The 18,601-nt window shown below is 46.8% G+C and overlaps 1 protein-coding gene across 5 annotated transcripts in view; it reads left to right on the top strand.

The window, feature by feature from the left end:
- Positions 1-18,412, top strand: part of Pgcka1 (PDCD10 and GCKIII kinases associated 1) — an 88,781-nt gene extending 70,369 nt beyond the window's left edge. For 3 of the 5 annotated variants that reach the window (XM_085691872.2, XM_048415069.3, XM_085691873.2), the window contains exons 3-4: positions 15,340-15,393; positions 16,727-18,412. In XM_085691872.2, coding sequence (XP_085547998.1) covers positions 15,362-15,393; positions 16,727-17,627 — 933 coding nt within the window. In that variant the 5' untranslated portion in view covers positions 15,340-15,361 and the 3' untranslated portion in view covers positions 17,628-18,412. Of the gene's footprint in view, positions 1-12,043; positions 12,231-15,339; positions 15,394-16,726 lie in introns of those variants that run through there. The other 2 variants (XM_085691875.2, XM_085691874.2) reach the window with 2 other exon arrangements.
- The last annotated feature ends 189 nt before the right edge of the window (positions 18,413-18,601 follow it).

Raw genomic sequence — 18,601 nt, 5'->3', positions numbered from 1 at the left:
TGCAGAGGTATTAACCCTATTCTGTTCTTAACTTGTGGCTGGCAGCCTCATCCTGACCTCACGCAGTGGCTAATGGAGGGTGGGGACTCACTGTCTCTCTCCCTCCCCTTAACACCCGCATGTCCCCCAGTCTTCCCAGACCTATATGACCTCATCCAGTCTCTGAAAATCTTAACTCCAAAGGCAATCACACAGAATAAGAGCTTCAGCAAGTCAGGGACACACTGTGGTCCACATTAGTTGTTAAGGACTCTGAAAATCACGCTTCATTCATCCCAAGCATGTGGCTATATATCATTGCATCTTTGTAGCCTTTATGACTGTTACCTGGGCTTCTCTCCATGCAACTTCATCTAAAATGTCCTCATCATCTGTAAGACTTGGCTTTTTACAAATGCTCCAGGACTCCTCCATCTGTCTCCCAGATAAAGCTGATTACCAAAATGAGACAGACCCTGTGTTGGGGACGCACCCCTATGTCCATGTGGTTTGGGGGTGGATGTGGTGGAAGCAGCACCTGTTTCTATGCAGTGTTTAAATGACTAAGCACCCAGCAGTTGAGGGTGTCCTCGCAATGACCACCAACATGGCAAGAGCTAGTGTACATCAAGAATTAACCGGCCAAACATACTTTGCCAGGTGTCTTAATCAGTGTTCTATTGCTGTAAAGAGACACCATGGCCATGGCAACTTTTATAAAAGAAATCATTTAACCTGAGTTAGCCTACAGTTTCAGAGGTTTAGTCAATGTAGCCGGAAGCATAGTAGCATGCAGGGAGACACGGTGCTGGAGGAGCCAAAAGTGCTTACATCTTGATCTGCAGGCAGCAGGAAGAGTGAGACACTCTGGCTTGAGTTTTTGAAACCCCAAAACCCACCCCCAGGGACACACTTCCTCCAGCAAGGCCACACCTCCTAATCCCTTGCAAGTAGCACCATTCCCTAATGACCATGCATTTAAATAGATGAGCCTGTGGGGCCTTCCCTCCGCAAACCACCACAGCAGGCTTATCGTGTGTTTGCATGGTGCCATCTTCAGAACGTCCCTATAAGGCTGGATGTTACTCTCTCCCCCATCTTGATGTTGGCAAAACTGAGATGGAGGGAAGAAGTGTGGTGAGCTGAAGGCCACCCAGCTTCTAGCCACCCACCGAGAGCCCACTTCCTCAACTGTGACAGCCGTCTTCTGGGCTCCAGCTTATAGCCCCTCCTCCTCTTCTAAGCCCCACTAAGAAGCAGCCACTGCTTTCCTTCCTCTGCGCTCACTTCTGAAGTAATTGTGCAAGTTTTGCACATCAAGCAGTTCTCCACCTCTGCATGCCAGCCGGGTGTAACACAATCCAACCAACTTTTTGTCCTAACTGCCCTGAGATAGCACCAGATGCCAGAAATTAAGGACCAAGGCCACAAGGCTGTTCCCCCATCCCTGCCACTTCACATGCTGGTTACAGACCTGGACCCTGAACATGTGGCCAAGCAGTCATAAACCAGGGTTTTCAAGGGACTCAAAAGTTTGTTTGAATGGCTCACAGAACTGAGAGTAATTATTAGGATATATTTACTGGCTTGTAACAAAGAATATTTTAGAGAATTGGATGAGAAGTCAGGTGATGCAGAACAAAGACAAGGTTTAAGATGGTCACAAGAGCAGAGACATCTGCCCTATGGAGTTGAGGAGCACCATCCTCCCAGCACACAGGGGCATTTATACACTTTGCGGCAAACCTACTCCCTGTGGGGTTTGTAGAGTTCAGTCTCTATCTTATTTTCAGTATCTACCATCAGCACCAACATATGCACACACACACACACACGAGAGAGAGAGAGAGAGAGAGAGAGAGAGAGAGAGAGTCAGACAGAGAGTCAGACAGAGAGAGAGACAGACAGAGAAGAGCAAGAGAGAGAAGGAACAGAGAAACAGAGAGAGATCAATGGATGATACTGAACTAACCAAAACCTCTACTTGGTGCTGTGGTGATAACACCCTGAGGCTATCCAGGGAACCCAGTCTCAGTAGGGTAAACTCCGTATCATAAATTCAAGTGTGGACAGCAGGGTTCCTTTTATCAAGAGGCCCCTTGGACTCAGAAAGTTCCAGGAGCTTTTGGAGCTCTGTGCCAGGAACCAGAGACAATGATCAAATCTATTTGTTTTTGCCGTAACTCCCTATATGATTTTATGTGCACTTTGACCAGCCCTTCTGGTGAAACAGCCTTAGAAGGAAAACTGGTCATAAAAAAAAATAAAAGGGGATCCCAGATAAATCAAACCAAGCAGACATGCTGCAAAGACTGGTCGTGCTGGGCTTCTTCTGTGCCTGAGACCAAAGCCAGTATGTGCCATTTGCCTATAAACTAGCACTTTGGAGTCTAAAACAAGAATGTCCTGAGTTCAAGACCAGTCTCGGCTACATGAACCATGCCTCTAAAAGTAAATAATATAGTATAATATAATACAGAATCCTATTTGAACTATACATGTTGGGGGGATCTTCTTTAAGATTTTAAAAATCACCTCAAGAAAAGTGTTTTCTGAGAACTCTTCAAGATGCACCAGTCTGTGGTCCCAAAGATGTAATATCATTGAGACGTCATAGCCTGGGTCCTCCTAAGCTGTGCTGTTAGCGCTATGCCACCGTGATTCCCTCTAAACACACTTAGTTTGGATGTTCTTCTAAGCAACAGGTTCTATCCAAGTAGCAGAAATTTGGGGAAGCATCTAATGTCACTGAAGAAAGTTCCTGGTGGTATATGAGGCTATGTGGTGATTAGCTACACTGTCTATCAGAGCCCTCTGTATCACTTCCAACAGATGCAGTTGACTCTTTGGGTCTGTAGGGTTTGCAGCTATGGATTCTGCCACCTGCTGCTGCTGAAAAGCATTTAGGAAAAGCTATTATGTGGCTGTTGACACAGGCTGTAAGTTGTTACGTGGCCGTTGACACAGACTGTAAGCTGTTACGTGGCTGTTAATACAGACTGTGTAGTCACACCTCTAATGGCTGCATCTGGAGTGAACGTGAGGAAATGTGTTCATCCTTCCCTAAACAATACAGAGTAATAACTGTACAAAGCATTCATATTGTGATAGATGTTATAGATCATCAAGAGATGACTGGAAATGCTGGAAGCAAGGCCACCACCTAAAGAATAAAGGATACGGGAGGATGTGTGTGGGTATATGTAAATACTACACCATTTCATGGAAAGGGCTGGAGCAAGCAGGGATTTGAGAACCATTCCCCATGGATACCAAGGGACAGCTCTTCCATCAAGGCCAGTGGGAAATTGGTATGACCCACTAAGAGTTGTAGGTATTTATCTTAAGCAGTTGAGTTGGAACCTCACAGAGGCCTTCCTGTGCCTAGTGAAAACCATTCTCACTGATAATGGGGCCAAACACCTGGACCAGCAGCAGAATGCCTTCCTCACCCCGGCAGATGGAAGGGGCCCCTAAACTTTTTCATTAATGTCACTCACATCTGTTGGTGATATTGAGGATTCCCTAAGATCACTAAGCTTGGTATGAAGGTCCTATGGCCCTTACACTTTCTCTGGGGGAAAGTTTGGGGTATCTACTAAAGGAGATTGGAGGAGGTTGGAAGGAATTGAGGGAACCTGTCCTGAAGTGACATTACAGGACAAGCAGCCTGGGTTGGGAAAGGAAAGAGAACTCAGTAGAGATGAGTACAACAGTAAATCCCTCTATAACCACCCCTGGCTCCACCCCTGGCTCCACCCCTGTGACCTGCCCCACACAAGGCCCTCAGCAAGTGTGCCCTGCATATCACATGACTCCCGTTCTTTCAAAACCCAAGACCAGCAAGTGTCAAAAGGCTATTCTTTGCTCATGTAGCCCATCTTCCTTAGACAAGGATGCGATCTGTAATAGGTAAGGCCCTGAAGGGAACGGGAACACCTCCTTTCAAACCAAGGAAAGCCTACATGGTATGTGGTCATTTGGTTATGCAGCTATGAGAAAAACTGAGACGCAAATGAGATGATGAGGTGACGCAGATCGTCAAAGCAGGTCGATCTTTCCACCTGCTGTGATTTGACTATTTCTCCCCTCTCCAATTTGTGTTGACCTTTAACCCCAGTGCAACAGCGCTAGGGGTTGTGGGTTCTAGAGAGGCGCTGCCAGGAATAGTGGAGTACTATGGCTATCACGGGAGTGGGTTCCCGATGAGAAGGGGCGTCCTCTCCTCTCTTATTCACACCCGTCCGTGTCCCACCCCTATTTTCTCCCTAATGTTTACCAGGTAAAACTTGGCTGATGTAGTAAGAAGGCCCTCACCAGATGTAGCCATTAGATCTTTGCAGCCTCTAAATTCTGAAAAATAATTGCTTTTCTTTATAAATTACAGCCTGGTATCATGCTTTGCCAACAACACATATACCAAGACTTCAGTCTCTAATGAGAGATGGAGGCAGATATGAGGGGCTCCAGGGGACCCTGCTGGGCACCAGAAGCTACAGAGAACATAGAGTTGTTCCCAGAATGGAGAGCAGCCTGTCTGAGATGCAGAGAGGGGAGATGGATCCCTGATGTCTCCCCTCTTTGTCCTTCAGTCCAGTTCAGCAGAGGATCTGCAGGGGTAGAGTTCCCTGAAAAATAGCTGGGCAAAGGGAGGAAATGAATTCAAGAGCGATCCTATCCTATAGAGTATGTTCTTCAAATGAATTCCATATTTTAGGCACTTGATTTTTCCTAATATGTTCCTGTTACATGCTACAGTCGGGGATAATAGGCCAAACAGGAATTAGAAAATGTCCAGGGGTTGTTCCTCGGTTGGTGAAGTGCCGTCTAGGAGACACAAAGCTCTGAGTTAGTCCTTACCACCACATGAAACTAGGCATGGCAGTCCATGCCTATAATCCCAGCACTCAGGAAATGGAGGCAGAAGGACCAGAAGTTCAAAGTCATCCTCAGTTCAGTTGAGGCCAGTCTGAAATACATGGGACCCTGTCCTCTCCGGGTCCCCTCAAAACAAAACAAAACAAAACAAAAAAACGAGAAAAGCTTACAAAGTATGGCCAGGTATGGTAAAACATACGTGTAACCTCACTTCTTAGAAGACAAAGGTAGGACTGGAGAGATGGCTCAGTGGTTAAGAGCACTGGCTGCTCTTCCAGAGGTCCTGAGTTTGATTCCCGGCAACCACATGGTGGCTCACAACCATCTATAATGGGATCTGATGCCCTCTTCTGCCATAAAGGTGCACATGCAGGTAGAGCCCTAATATCCATAAAATAAATAAATAAAATCCTTCTTAAAAAAGAAGAAGACAGAGGTAGGAGAATTGCAAGTTCAAGATCAGCCTGGGCTACATAGTAAGACTATGTCAAAATAAAGAAAGCAAAGGAAAGTTAAAATAGCGTGTTTATAAAACTTATTTTTGAAAATGAACAAAAAGTTTAAAGTCTTAAGATAATTGCCTGACTTTGTGTTGGGATTGAGCGTGGTGATGACGAATTGGTTTCTGACCAAGTTATTATATTGGCTAACTGGGTTTGGGTCATATCATTGATCCCTAAAAGGATTCAGCACCATGTAGTAGCCTCATTGTTTCCTAGGGACCCACCAGATTATCGTGTTAAGATACTGACCTCCCCCACTGAAATAAAGGTGGCCTGCTCCAATCAGAGACAAAGCAACACAAGCTACTAAAGCTGCCTCACCATCTTTGAAGCCGTGGAGCAACGGTCACCAACCTGTGACCCCAGACAGCAGCACCCGGGAAGGAAGGGATGGAAGAGGAGGGGGAGAGAGAGAGAATATCTTTATGAGAAATTGTGTTTCATCTACTCCAGACTGCACCAACTCTCAGGAGTTGGTTACAATCCAGGGAACAGACACAGCTTCTCAATGGCTTCAGCCCCACAGGGCACCTGAGAGGTTGCTGGTCTTTCTCAGAGCTGGGCGGTTCTGGGTGCCTTTTGTTCCATTTTATTCCCTCATTGTGTCTTTCCCCCATAATGTTCTAGATTCTACTGAAGAGGCTTCTCCTCCAAACCCTTCCAGTTGGGTCCTGTTAACTTTAGGGTAGATCTTCACCTCCCAGTCCATAGCCATGACCCCTCAGCTGGAAGGTGGGACCCCAGGCCAGCTCGTACACAGCCTCAGGAGAGACTCTGATTATGAACAGCCCTGATGGAGAGTCACAGAATCCCAGAGGGTCTAGAAGTCTCCATACCCAACAAGTTCCTTCTTCGCTCAGCCATAGAAGTAGATGGAAGGGAAAAACCCACACTCTCCCACTTAAGGGTTTCCTGAGTAGTTTCTTGTGAAGGGGGGCCTACATAGGATTTTAAGCCCTTTCCACCCCTACTGTGGTCTTGATAGACTAAGGAATAAAGCTTTGCCTGGCCAGAGCCACAGGGGCCATTATACCATGGCCACTAGAACTAGCGTGGCAAATGTGCCTGGAATATTTACCATGTCCTTTCCTGGCAAACTTTACCATGACAAGCACCTGTACTGCTTGTAACCTGATTCTTGTGTTTCTGAGTGTTCTGATACCAAGTGTGTGCCTGCCTTGAAATGAAAATATTAATAACTACTCTGTACTGCCATCTGGTGGTAGGCAGAGGAAATGATGACTGGAAAGTCCAAGTCAAGAGAAAAGCAGATTCCATTTTGCAAAAACTACTGAACACAAGCTAAGGAGAATGTGTAGGCAGGCCTGAACGTATCAAGATAGATAATAGGAAGTGGTCATGTATAAAACAATAACTACTTCATTAATAGCAACTACACTATCTCACCAACCTTTATATCCCCCTTGAAAAGTTTGTTATAAAGTGGGAAAGAATTTAAAAAAGGAAGTCCCTAAGCCAGTACTGGATGCATAGTGATCACTCACATGTTAAGTGCGTGTTTATTACTCTTATTTTTAATTACATGTATGGAAATGTATGTGGTTATGTGTTCGTGTGTGTAGATACCTGCAGAGGCCAGAAAATGGCACCAGATTCCCTTAAGCTAGAGCTACAAGTAGCTGTGAGCTACCTGATGTGGGTGGTAGGAACCGAATTTAGGTTTTCTGGAAGAGCAGCAAGCTCTCTCCACCACCTGGAACCACCCCTCCATGCACTGAGTGTTTATTCATAAGTACTGGTGGTTCTCAGGCATGATAGAAGATGTTCTGCATCAGTGGTTCTCAACCTATGGGTCATGACCCCTTGGGGTATCAAACGACCCTTTCACAGGGGTCTCCTAGGACCATTGGAAAACACATATATTTACAATACAATTCAGAATAGTAGTAGTTATGAAGTAGCAATGAAAATAACCTTACAGTTGGGGGTCACCACAACATGAGAAACTGTAGTAAAGGGTTGTGGCCTCAGGAAGGTTAAGAACTACTGCACACCATGATGTAATCTCGTTGTCCATAGCAACCCTGACAAGCGAGAACCATTACTCTTCCCGGGTGGCTGATGAGACAAGTGACACTCAGAGGTAAAGAGTGTTGCTGGAAGTTGCAGGACTCCTGTGTGAGACAGGCATCATGGCCGCTCATCTCTGGTCTAAACCTGTTCACTTATCTGTATACTAAACCACCAGCGTGATGGGTTGTATCTTCTCGGCGCTTATAGAAATTTGATACCATTCCATGCTTTTTACCCCCTCCCAACACACACAGGGGAGGGGAGGGGGAGAGCCTGAGAAACTGTAGGCTTTCCCGGGGAGCACTCACAATACCATTGTATCCCCAGACCCTAGCACAGTGCCTGGTGCATACCAGAGGTTTGGTGTGCACCGCAGAAGAAATGAAGATGCTTCACAATGCTTATCAGCCAGTGGCTCCTCAAACATCCCTCATTTTATTTTTATTTATGTATATGTGTCTATGTTAGTATATGTCATGTGCCCACAGAACCCACAGGCATCCGAGCGTGGAAAAGTGAAACTACAGTAGGCAAATGTCAGCCTCCCAGTGTGGCCGCTGTGTACTGAGTTTAGGCTCTCTGCATAAACAGCAAGGGCTCTTAACCAGGAACCTTCTCCCCAGGCCCAGCCAAGCATCTGTCTTAAGGACAGTGGGCTAATTACTAAATCAGAAAGGAGGGTGCCATCAGATTTGAAACAGAAGGCCAAGTGAAACATCTTTAAGATCTGACAAAACGGCTTCTACAGTAAAGGCCAGAGCAAGACAAACAGTGGTGTTATCTGAGTACACGGAAAGAATGTGTCTCCACATGCAACAGAAACAGCAAGGGTGCTGTGGACCCTTGCTGGGGTCCACAGCACTGAAGTCGGGGATCAGGACCTGGCCAGTTCCTCTTGAGCTCTGAAAGTGGAAGCATCACAGTGGTGGTGTAGACACCTCCGCACGGGAACGTCACGGCCAAGGCCAGCTGGGGCAACACCGTGGAGACAGTCTTCTGAAGGACACAGTTCCAACAGGCCCAAGGCAGCCTTTCACTGAGAGGTGCCCATGAAAACCCAGCTGTGTCTCCTGAGGAGGTGATGACATTGGCTTCTCAGTTTCTTACTCCAGATGTGTGGTGGTTTGAATAAAATGGCCCCCACAGACTCACAGGGAGTGGCACTGGTTGGCCGCGTGGCCTTGCTAGAGTAGGTGTGGCTTTGTCAGAGGAAGTGTGTCATTAGTGGTGAGCTTTGAGGTCTCAGAAACTTAAACCAGGTATAGTGTGACAGCCAGGCCCAGTGGCTCTCTCTCTGCTGCCTGCCAATTCAGATGCAGAATTCTCAACTCCTTCCCCAGCACCGTGTCTGCCTGCACTGCCATGTCCCACCATGATGATAATGGACCGACCCTCCGAAACTGTAAGCCATCCCCAAATAAATGTTTTTCTTTATAAGAATTGCCATGGTCGTGGTATCACTTCTCAGCAGTAGAAGCCCTAACTAACACAGGGTTTTTCATAAGGCCCTGGACTTGCTATGAGCTCCCCAGTACTCAACACCTTCCCCAAGGCCCACCACATGAAGAAGAGGGTTCATCAGATGTCCCCCACCCTTAATCTGAGACCCTCACTCCTTCCAGTGACTCTGCTTTCTGTACCTGTGTCTCTCTCTCAGAGTCCTAGGCTAGGGCCCTGGTAGAAGAGACCTGAGCCAAGGTACCTAACTCTAGGGAATGAGATGGAGACGTGGGGCTGGAGGAGAGGACACTGGAGCCAAACCTTTCTCTCCTGGGTCAGGATCATGACTTGTGACCAGTGGCCCTCAGTGACCTCTCCACGAGCATATGGGCTCCTTTGCAACCACTGAGCAAGCTTCCCAGTTCAGGGTAGCATGAAGGCCTTCAGGACTCCTCCAGCATCCACAAGCGTGTAAGCCGAAGCAAATCCCAGGTAGCTAGATGGTGGTGTGTGGCGGGTCTTGTTTGCCACTGTCGTGTCTGGATGGTGCGATCTGGAAGAGACTCAAGAGACTCCTGATGGCAGACAAAGACATTAAGGACTCAAGAGAAGCAGCCCCCCTGCGTCTGTGACGCTGGAAATAGAGTTGCGGCTAGGGTGCAGACTCCTGGCACCCAGGCATGGGCTACACCTGGCTAAGTGTATTAAAACCCCACAGTATAGCATTCACGTGTCAGACTCCCGATGAGAAGGGCTGTCTTCTCCATCATATTTTTTTCCAGAGCATCCCACAGCATGGGTTCTAACAGTTTGATAAGTTTACTACAAAAGTAAGTTGTGTGAGCTAGTATTTTAGGGAAATACTAGATTAACTAAAGAAAACCATCCCTTGATATAACTGTGAACGTGTTCAACTTTAATCTCTGCTCTCCCCAAGCCTTGTTTGACCAGGGAACTTCTGAAGGTGGCAGGGAAGACCTATAAGTATGACTCTCTATACAAATGTTCCACCAATTCTTGGCAATACTTACTTATATCTAAAGCACGCCATCGATTGAAGGTGAGTGAAGTATTTAAAGGTCTGGATAATAGGAATTGTCCTGTCATCTTTTAACATCTCAAATGTAACAGAAGCGTGATGCCGTTAGGTAGGAAAAAGTCACCTACGTGAGATTCCGTGGTTCGAAGCTCATCTTCTATTCCCTCTTCACCTGTGGAGTCAGCGCGCTCTCAGGTTGGGCTGGCTTCTCTTGTGTCCCTCCGTAAACAGTCTACACCTGCTGAGGTTTCCTCCATGAGACAGGCGCTCAGTACCCAGCAGTAGCTCCGTAAATATTTGGCTACTTTGCCCTCTGGCCAGGTTCTGGGAAATCAGATTTAGAAAACGGATTCTGTTTTCTAAATAGTAGCAAGTTTTCAAAACAGAGTTAAAATGTGTTTCATTTTACTACAGCTCTATTGCAAATACACCAGCAGTCTCTTAAAGCCTCAATCCACTTTAAAGTCTCATTTCAGGAGGCCCATGAAGCAACATGTCCTTGGTGCTTGGTCGAAGACCACAGGGGAGAAAAGTGACTGTTTGCCATTCCTCTCAGGTCATGACTTGTGATTCGGGGCCAGTGGTTAGGGAATGTGCATGATCTGAACATGGGAATGAAAAGACCCTCAGCTGAAATGGCTGATCCAACCTGACATCCCAAGGTAGTACACACCTGAAACCCCAGCCCTCAGGAGGCTGAGGAAGGACAATAGTGAGTCCAGACCAGACTGGATTACATAGCAAATCATGGCTGTTTCAAATCACAACCAAACAACAACCCACAAGATACCCAAACCCATTTCCCCCCTTCCCTCACCCGCCATTCCTACATTTGACTAGTGAGGGTGAAGTGTTGTGTGTGTGTGTGTGTGTGTGTGTGTGTGTGTGTGTGTGTGTGTGCAGTATTTGAGTTAGATTATGGGCGCCGAAGCAGGAGCGGCTTCCTCTGAGGGGAAGGTCGGCCTGAGGACAGGGTCCCATCTATGACTGTTTGGTGCCTCTGTCTTTGTAGGCCCAATGCAGGCAGCCACTGCTGTAAGTTTATGAGGACAGTGGCTAGGGCATGGCCAGAAGAGAACGCTTCTCAGCCCTGCTCCCCGTCATCTGGTCCTTTCATTCTTCTCACCCATCTTGTTCCCTGGGCCTCCCTCAGTGACTCTCACTTGGAACCATTATTGCTATGAGGGGTAACAAGCAGTAATGTTTCTACTTCCCATACTCCGTGTGTGTTTGTTAGCTGCCTTCCTGCTTGCACCACAGAGCTGGCCCTGTCCCTTCTGCACTCATTTCACTGAGGTCTTGTTGCTCCTGTTTTCGTCAGTGAGCTAGAGTTCCTGATAGTCCTGATCGTTTTGGTGGTCTGATGACTCCAGACTTGGCCAGCAGAACCCCTCTAACCTGCCTAAGCAATCACTCTCTACACCAACCCTGACCCCTTGGCACTCTTTTATGAATGCTGTCAATTTCTCTATTAGAAAACTCCAAGGCTTCCCGCATCCTGCTTCCCCTACCCCCATCCCCATTGTGAAACAGGATTTTCCTGCCTGAAGATTTCGCCACTAACTAATGCAGCCCTGACCATCTTCAAACACAGGGCTGTTTAACTTCAACACGAAACATGGACAGAGTCAAGCAGTATGTGGGAGCCTGGGAGCAGGTGGCGCCTGCTCTCGGTAGACTCAGCCATCCTAATGGTATTTGCTTTTCCCCTGTGTAAACCAACCCCTGGCTGCAAAAGCTAAGCCCTTTGCTTCCCTGTTGCTGTTTATATCACTCCAAAGACAAAGCAAATTTGGATTCGTCTTAGCCATCAAGGGCTTCCACTGTAAGTTAGGTAACTGCTTCCAAAAGACAAGCAGGAAGAAGGCAGGTAGATTGCTCCTTCGGAACTCAGTCTTCCCTGAGGGGCTGCTAGTTTTCTAATTTCATATATTATGCTGGAGAAGAGATGTTTCCCTTTTGCTCAGAGAGTTCCTTGTTCCGGGCAATTTGTGGATGACATCTTGGATCTTGGATATAGGCACTGGGAATGGACTGAACTTGATCTGATGTATATAAGGAAGAATAATTGCAGATATGAGTGTGTGCGGGGTGGGGCGGGGGGGGGGGATGAGTACATTGGTCCCACCCTCTTCACCTGTGGGTCATAGAACCTTGAACATTAGAGCCATTTGAGAGAAGGAATGTCACCAGGAAAGGAAATCACAGAGTGGAAAGAAAGGGCAGGACCAGAACCAGGAAGAGTGTCCCACAGCTCAGGCTGGTACCTGACTCAAAAACACGGCTCCCGTATGAGACGGGACCTGAAGGAAAGCCAAGAGGTGAGCCCTAAGGGAGGCGGTTTGGACACGAAAGAGGTAAATGCTTCTCAAATAGCCTGTAATTGCAGGGTTTAGGAGAGCAGTGTGGATCTGTCTCTCGCTAGGACAGATGGGGGAGTCTGAAGACCGCAGGGAACACACAAGCAGTCGAAGGCCTCGGGCTCAATCTCTAGCTTGCCTGCCTCTGTCTGTCCATTCCCCCTTGGGAAACGGGTGGTTTTGTAGGAGGAACGTTAAATCCCAGCCATTCCTGCATTTCTGAGCAATTTACTCTGTGACTCTAGCCCAGCAGAAAGTGCAGAAAGGCTTTAAGCTTCACCAAGTAAGAGGTCCCCAGGATCCAAGCAGCTGCTAAGAAGCTGGGAGGGACCAACGCTGCACCTGCCCCCCTCCCCAGCCTCCACCCCCTTGTTTCTTTTCTCCCTCTCTTCTGGCTGCTAAACTAGAACTCCAAAAACTGGCCTACTCATTGCTAATACTCAGTTATAGGACTATCTGCAGTCTCTCAAATACTGTTGAGCCCCCTTTTCCCTTTCTTCAACTTTGTCTTAACTAGTTACCTTCTTACCTGGATTTAAAAAACAAGACCTAGGTATTACGGTATTGCAGGTACTGTCAGTTATAACCTATATTTCCATCTGATCTAGGAGTTATGAGCAGAAAGTGAGGCAGTAGGGAGGTAGAGCTAGGAGCATAATCCTAAAAGCCACTGTGTGTGTTTGTGTGTGTGTGTGTGTGTGCACGTGTGTGTGTGTGCACATGTGCGTGTGTGCACATGTGCGTGTGTACATGTACACATGTCTTTATGTGCTGCTGTTTAAGCATCCCGTCCCTTCTTTCTCTGCAGGGCTGTTGTACTTTGGTCTGTATGTGTTTTTCACTTGATGTCATGATTGACAGACCTGTACCATTGGTCTTTATTCAGGAAACAGTTACTTCTTGGTGTTGCTAATGCCTGTGTTATGGCAACTAGATTGCATGTTTTGTGAGTATAAGGTGTGTGTCTTTTTAAAATGCAAATATGACTTGGAGAGCTGACTGCATCATGAAAATGGATCAGAAATGAATCTACGACGTATCCAGTTGTAGCACATGCTAGGAAGATAAATAAAGATAATCAGGAGGGAAGCTGAGAGATGGCTGGGTGGCCGAGTGGACCTGCAAATTCACTAAGAGATTTGGTGCTTGGGAAAAGGGTGGGGGTATGTAATCACTTCCGGTGCTGCTGGAAAAATTGCTACAAACAGGGTTTTCAGACAAGTAGTCAGAGCTTTTAGAATTGGCATCAGTGGGTTGCACTAAAGGACACTAAGCATTACCAGGGTCCTATTTCTTCCAAGCTCCCAGGATTGAATGTAGTCCCTGTTCCTCAGGGGTATGTGGCAACCTCACTTCTGTACTATAGTCGCATTGTCTCTTTCCCTTTTCTGTCTGGGACCAACTAAGAAGCTGGGAGGGACCAACGCTGTGCCTACCCCCAACTTCCCCACCCCCACCCCCTTGCTTCTTTTCTCCCTCTCTTCTGGCTTTGTCTTCGGAGCACAAACTTAACTGAACTTTGGAACCTCCCCATATTGAGGTCCTTAATTTGATCACTTCCATATTTGTTTAATTGCTTGCTTTGGCCGTGGTAACAGTCACAGATCCCAAGGATTCAAGTGGGTGTATCTTTTAGGAAACAATTTTTCTACTTACAACATAGGTGTTAGATTTTATTTTATCACCATGATAAATCGAACCCCCATAACCAACCAACCAACCAACCAACCTGTAGTCCCTAGCGGCTGCAGACATTTTCCCCATTGACTGAAGCTTATAGAGAGTATCATCCCAGGAGTCTATGATTGAAAGGAGGAAGGGAGGAAGGAGACCAGAGGCAAATCATCTCTCCTCCAAATGAACTTCACAGACAAAGGCACTAGGCTGAAGGTCCCAAATAATAATTCATTTATCTTCTGAAAATCTATACATATAAGAAACAGGAAAGCCACTAAGAGATCCTCCCATATCAACATTTGGGATTCACTGAGGAATCCAGCAGGCCAGGGTGGCCAACTTTACATGAAAGAAAGATTTTTGTTCAAAAGAAAGTGATGGAGAGAATCCAGCCTGGGAAGGAGCAGGGCACAGTGGGCAGATGGGAAAGAACTCCACCACCTTCCCTTCCCTAAAAAGCCCCAGGAGGCATACTATTGACCTGTGAGCCAATGGAACTCATGAATGATGACAGGGATTGTCCTGACTGTGGAAATGGCAAATCAGAAGCACACTGGTTCCAGCTAGGCCAACACTGGCATCTTGCTCAGGCAGCACCACTCCAGCGGGCTGAATCAGGAAACATGGGGTCATCCATCTTTAATACTCACTGTCTATGGCTTATTTTGGTTCCCAGAAGAGATGGTTCATTTTGGTTCACAGTTTTGGAAGTTTCAGTCCATGGTCCTTTGGCCCTGTTATTTGAGGCTGTGTCAATATAGTACATCATGGTAGGACCATGTGACAGAAGATACTTGATCACCTCATGGCAGTTGAGAAATAAGAAAAAGAAAATAAAAGAGAGGGCTGGGTCCAAATATTCTCTTTAAAGGTATGCCTCCTAATGATCTAACTTCTGTCCACTAAATACTACCTTCAAGAAAGCCCACCACCTCACAGTAGTACCACAGACTGGTGACCAACCCTCCAACACATGGGCCTTTGATGGACATTCAGGATCCAAACTACTGCCATTTTAATACCTGAGGAAGTGACAAGGGGTTCTCTAGGGGTGTTTATACCTACTGCTGCTGAGCCATGCTGTGTCCAGGATTCCTGGGTCCCTGGGGAAGACCACAGGCCGCTAAGCATCATGGGTCCCTTTGCTCCCTGGCATTATTCCATCATGCTTTTCTCATCTGCAGATGGGGGTGGGATATAAAACTTAGCTGACCGAAGAGGGGTTTGTGTGAGGCAATTGTAAAGAATGTTCGAGAACTCTGAATCCATGACTTTAGACACGCGAGGAGGGTCTGTCTTCCTGACTCACGTGCTATCCTTTGACCAGGACTCTCAGCTCTTAATTTTGATTGTCTAAAATAGAAAAGTAAACTTGATTCTCAATAATATGACTAACGACATTCTCTGTTTCTTGCTCTTTCTTTTCCAGATGCTAACAAAAAATAATCCAGATGGGGTGCAGGTGCTGTAAGATGATCCACAGGTAAAGAGAGCAGAGATCGCATTGCGAGGGATCTGTAGCCACTGTGGAGTCTTGTTAAGACTGTGCCTATAAAATAAGACATGGAAGTAGAAGAGGGACTCTAGGGAGAGAACGGGACGGTGTGGGAGGGAAGGACACACTAGAGGATGGGAGGGGTAACCAAAGTCAATTATATACAGGGATGAAACTGTCATATGGAAACCCATTGTTTTGCCCAATGGCAAATGCTGAAGCAATAGCAAGAGTACAGAAATAAATAAATCCCTAAAGACAGTGCATGTGACAGCAGCTCTAAAAGTAACCAGTGCATGTGTGCCACCATCAGCGCACTTAGGAAGCTCAGGCTTGGCCTGCATTGCCAACACACAAAGGCTTGGCTCCATTTAGCATTATTTAGGATTTTTTAAAATTTTGTTTCTCATTGCTTAAAACTGTTAGACATATCATCCCTCCTTCGATACAAAAAGAAAAAAGAAAAAAAAAAGCTCAGGTTATAAAGGACTCCTGAAGGACATCACCAACAATAAAGAGTCCAGTCACCTTTCTTGTGACATTTCATAAAGCCTTGAGTGACGTGAGTCATAAGGAAAACAAATTAACTGATAATGAAATGACTTCCCGGGATGGGGTGGGAAAGGCAAGGCAGCGGGAAGCTCTGACTTCATTTGATTCCAAACACACACATAAGCTTCCCTCTGTTGGAGCCATGTGACGTTGGGCTTCATTCAAACAAATTTATTATCTCCAGTATTGGTTCTCTACATCCATGGACTCTACAGCCAGGGTCTCCCAACCCAAGATTCAAATATTCAGAAAAGAAACCAAGTCTGTGCTGAACATTTGGACTTTCTTCTTGCTGTTCCTAAACAGTACAGGTTGACGACAACCCGTATGACATTTATCTTGCCTTGGGTAGCACAGAGAATCTAGAAATGACTTGAAGTGGAATGAGGTGTGTGAAGATGTACCATAATTCTATATAGAAAATTTGAGCATCTACAGATATTGTTATCTATGAGAGTCCTGGAACTAAACCCCCAGTGACTGCTTTTTTTTTTAACCTTACCACAAGCTTCATATTTATCATTTTCGTGATTGCATAATATTCCATTGGAGAACTATACTGTTGGTACTTGGTACTTAACCCCTTATTTCCCTGTTAGAGGACATTTTTTAAATTCATTTTTATTTTTAAATTCCATGAACTACTTTATAATTTATAATTTTGGGTCCCCTCAGCTCTTTTCATTAGCCAAAGATTTGTTTGCCAAGTATATTTATTCTCCTCCGTCCTGATGTCAACTTAGCTGATGGCTGTTCCTCTCACCCCCAGCTATCTCTTTGACCCGGTTCAAGTGCCCTCCCCTGGCTTTGTCAATGAAGTAAACAGCTGCAAGTTGGAGGAGGAGGACACTGTCAGATTAAAAGGCACCCAAAACGGTGAGTTTGAGGTGCCCAGGAACGCGCTGCATGCTGGGAGCCTGACCAAGACAGAGAACAGAGATAATATATCTGGTCTACCTCACCAAGGACCACTCGCTCAGGAGGACTCAGAAGAGAGACACTGTGCAGAGAAGCGTGGTATTGTCAATGGCATCAGCCCCACTGCCAGTCTGCACTTGGTCAGGACCCATCAAGATGACGGTGGCTCCTGGCCCAGCAGCCCCTGGGCAGGCACCATAGACAGTGCTCACCCAGCTCAACCCTTCCTCGAAGGAGAGGACTGCAAGAAACAAAGCCACACGGTGCCCACCTCGGAAGAGACCCAGACGGTGGGACACGGAGACTGCAGAGCCCCTGCTGAGGTCTTGGCGGTGGCAGACCACATCCTACACATACCAGCCCCGGATTACCCCCAGCTCTGGAGCCCCACAGTAGACCCAGTAGACCGTGAAGACCCCGAAGAAAAGGATTATCTTTTTGAGAACCACTCTGAGGTGGAGCCCCTGCCGGCAATTCACCCCAGCGTGAGTGAGCAGGGTTTGAGCCTGCCCTTCTCCCGGAAGAGAAGCTGGGACTCACTGAATGAGGCAGGGCCAACAGAAGTTCTGAATGTCTACTTTAAAGAGGAGAGTCCCACTCACCCTCCGTCAGTGGTGGATTCTAGAAGTGAGCGGGAAATCTCCCACACCTACAATGGGGACAGGGACGGGGTTATGGTAGATGAGGATGCTGAGGTGGCTGAAGCCCTTGCAGCATTAGAAGCTGCGACTGCGGGAGAAGATGCGGATTAGGGGAGGAGCTAGGTGAAGGGCCCCAATAAAGTGAACTGCGGTCACACTGAGCAGATCTAGAGAATCTGCGGGCATACCCAGGCAGCCTTACCAGCTGCGCCACTTGTTTACATCTGCTCTCTCCCCGTCGCCAGTACCTGTGTCAGGCTGCCGACTGTCTACGGCACCCCTCTGTGCAGCTGGACTCTGACTCAGAATGCTAGAATCAGAGTAAGTGTGGGCCGTCACGAACAGGTCCACAACAAATGCAGAAGTTAGGCAGCTTGCTTGCTGGCCCTGGAAGCTCCCCTAGAACATCTGTCCAGATGTGCATGAGAACGCCCTGATATATATCCCCGCACCCGATCCCAGGGGCACACAGACATGGGCCGTGCTATTTGAATGTATTTCTTTACCTTGTTTTTCGAGAGCCAAATATATCACCCGACCTAGATAGGGTAACTATCCACTTAAAGTGCCTACTGTATACCAGAGGTTAACTTCAGGAACAGGTACCCAGGGAACTACTCACTAACCACTTGTTGGGCATCAGGTTAAGCTCTGCAGCCTTCAGGGTGAGCCAGATGTGACCAGTGAACAAATGGTTAGTCCTTAGCTGTGCTATGAAAACACCTTCACCTTAACTATTTTTACACTATTACTTTTTAATCTCCTTTAGGATGCTGGGTATGGCCAAAATATTTCTTAAAAACAAGTGTCATATTTTAGTTTCAAGTTCATGAGTGTTTTGGAACAGCAAAGTCATTTATGGAGGGGTTTGTGTCATTAAATGTCTGGTAAAAGCATCACCGCATCCATGCCTCTCTATCTCGTCTCAAACACCGTTAGCAACCATTGGTGTCTCTAGTTTACCCAGGGTAGCCATTCGTTTGCTAGAATGAAAAGGGAAGGGCCAGACGTGGCACCCTCTGTGTTAAGGTGGTATAGTCCCGCTTTCTGCTCACACCAGGTTGGTTAGCATCTGACCACTTGGC

This window comes from Myodes glareolus, chromosome 8 (genome assembly GCF_982192425.1).
Source record: "Myodes glareolus chromosome 8, mMyoGla1.1, whole genome shotgun sequence".
Taxonomy (NCBI): domain Eukaryota; kingdom Metazoa; phylum Chordata; class Mammalia; order Rodentia; family Cricetidae; genus Myodes; species Myodes glareolus.
This window is presented reverse-complemented; position numbering and strand designations above follow the sequence as displayed.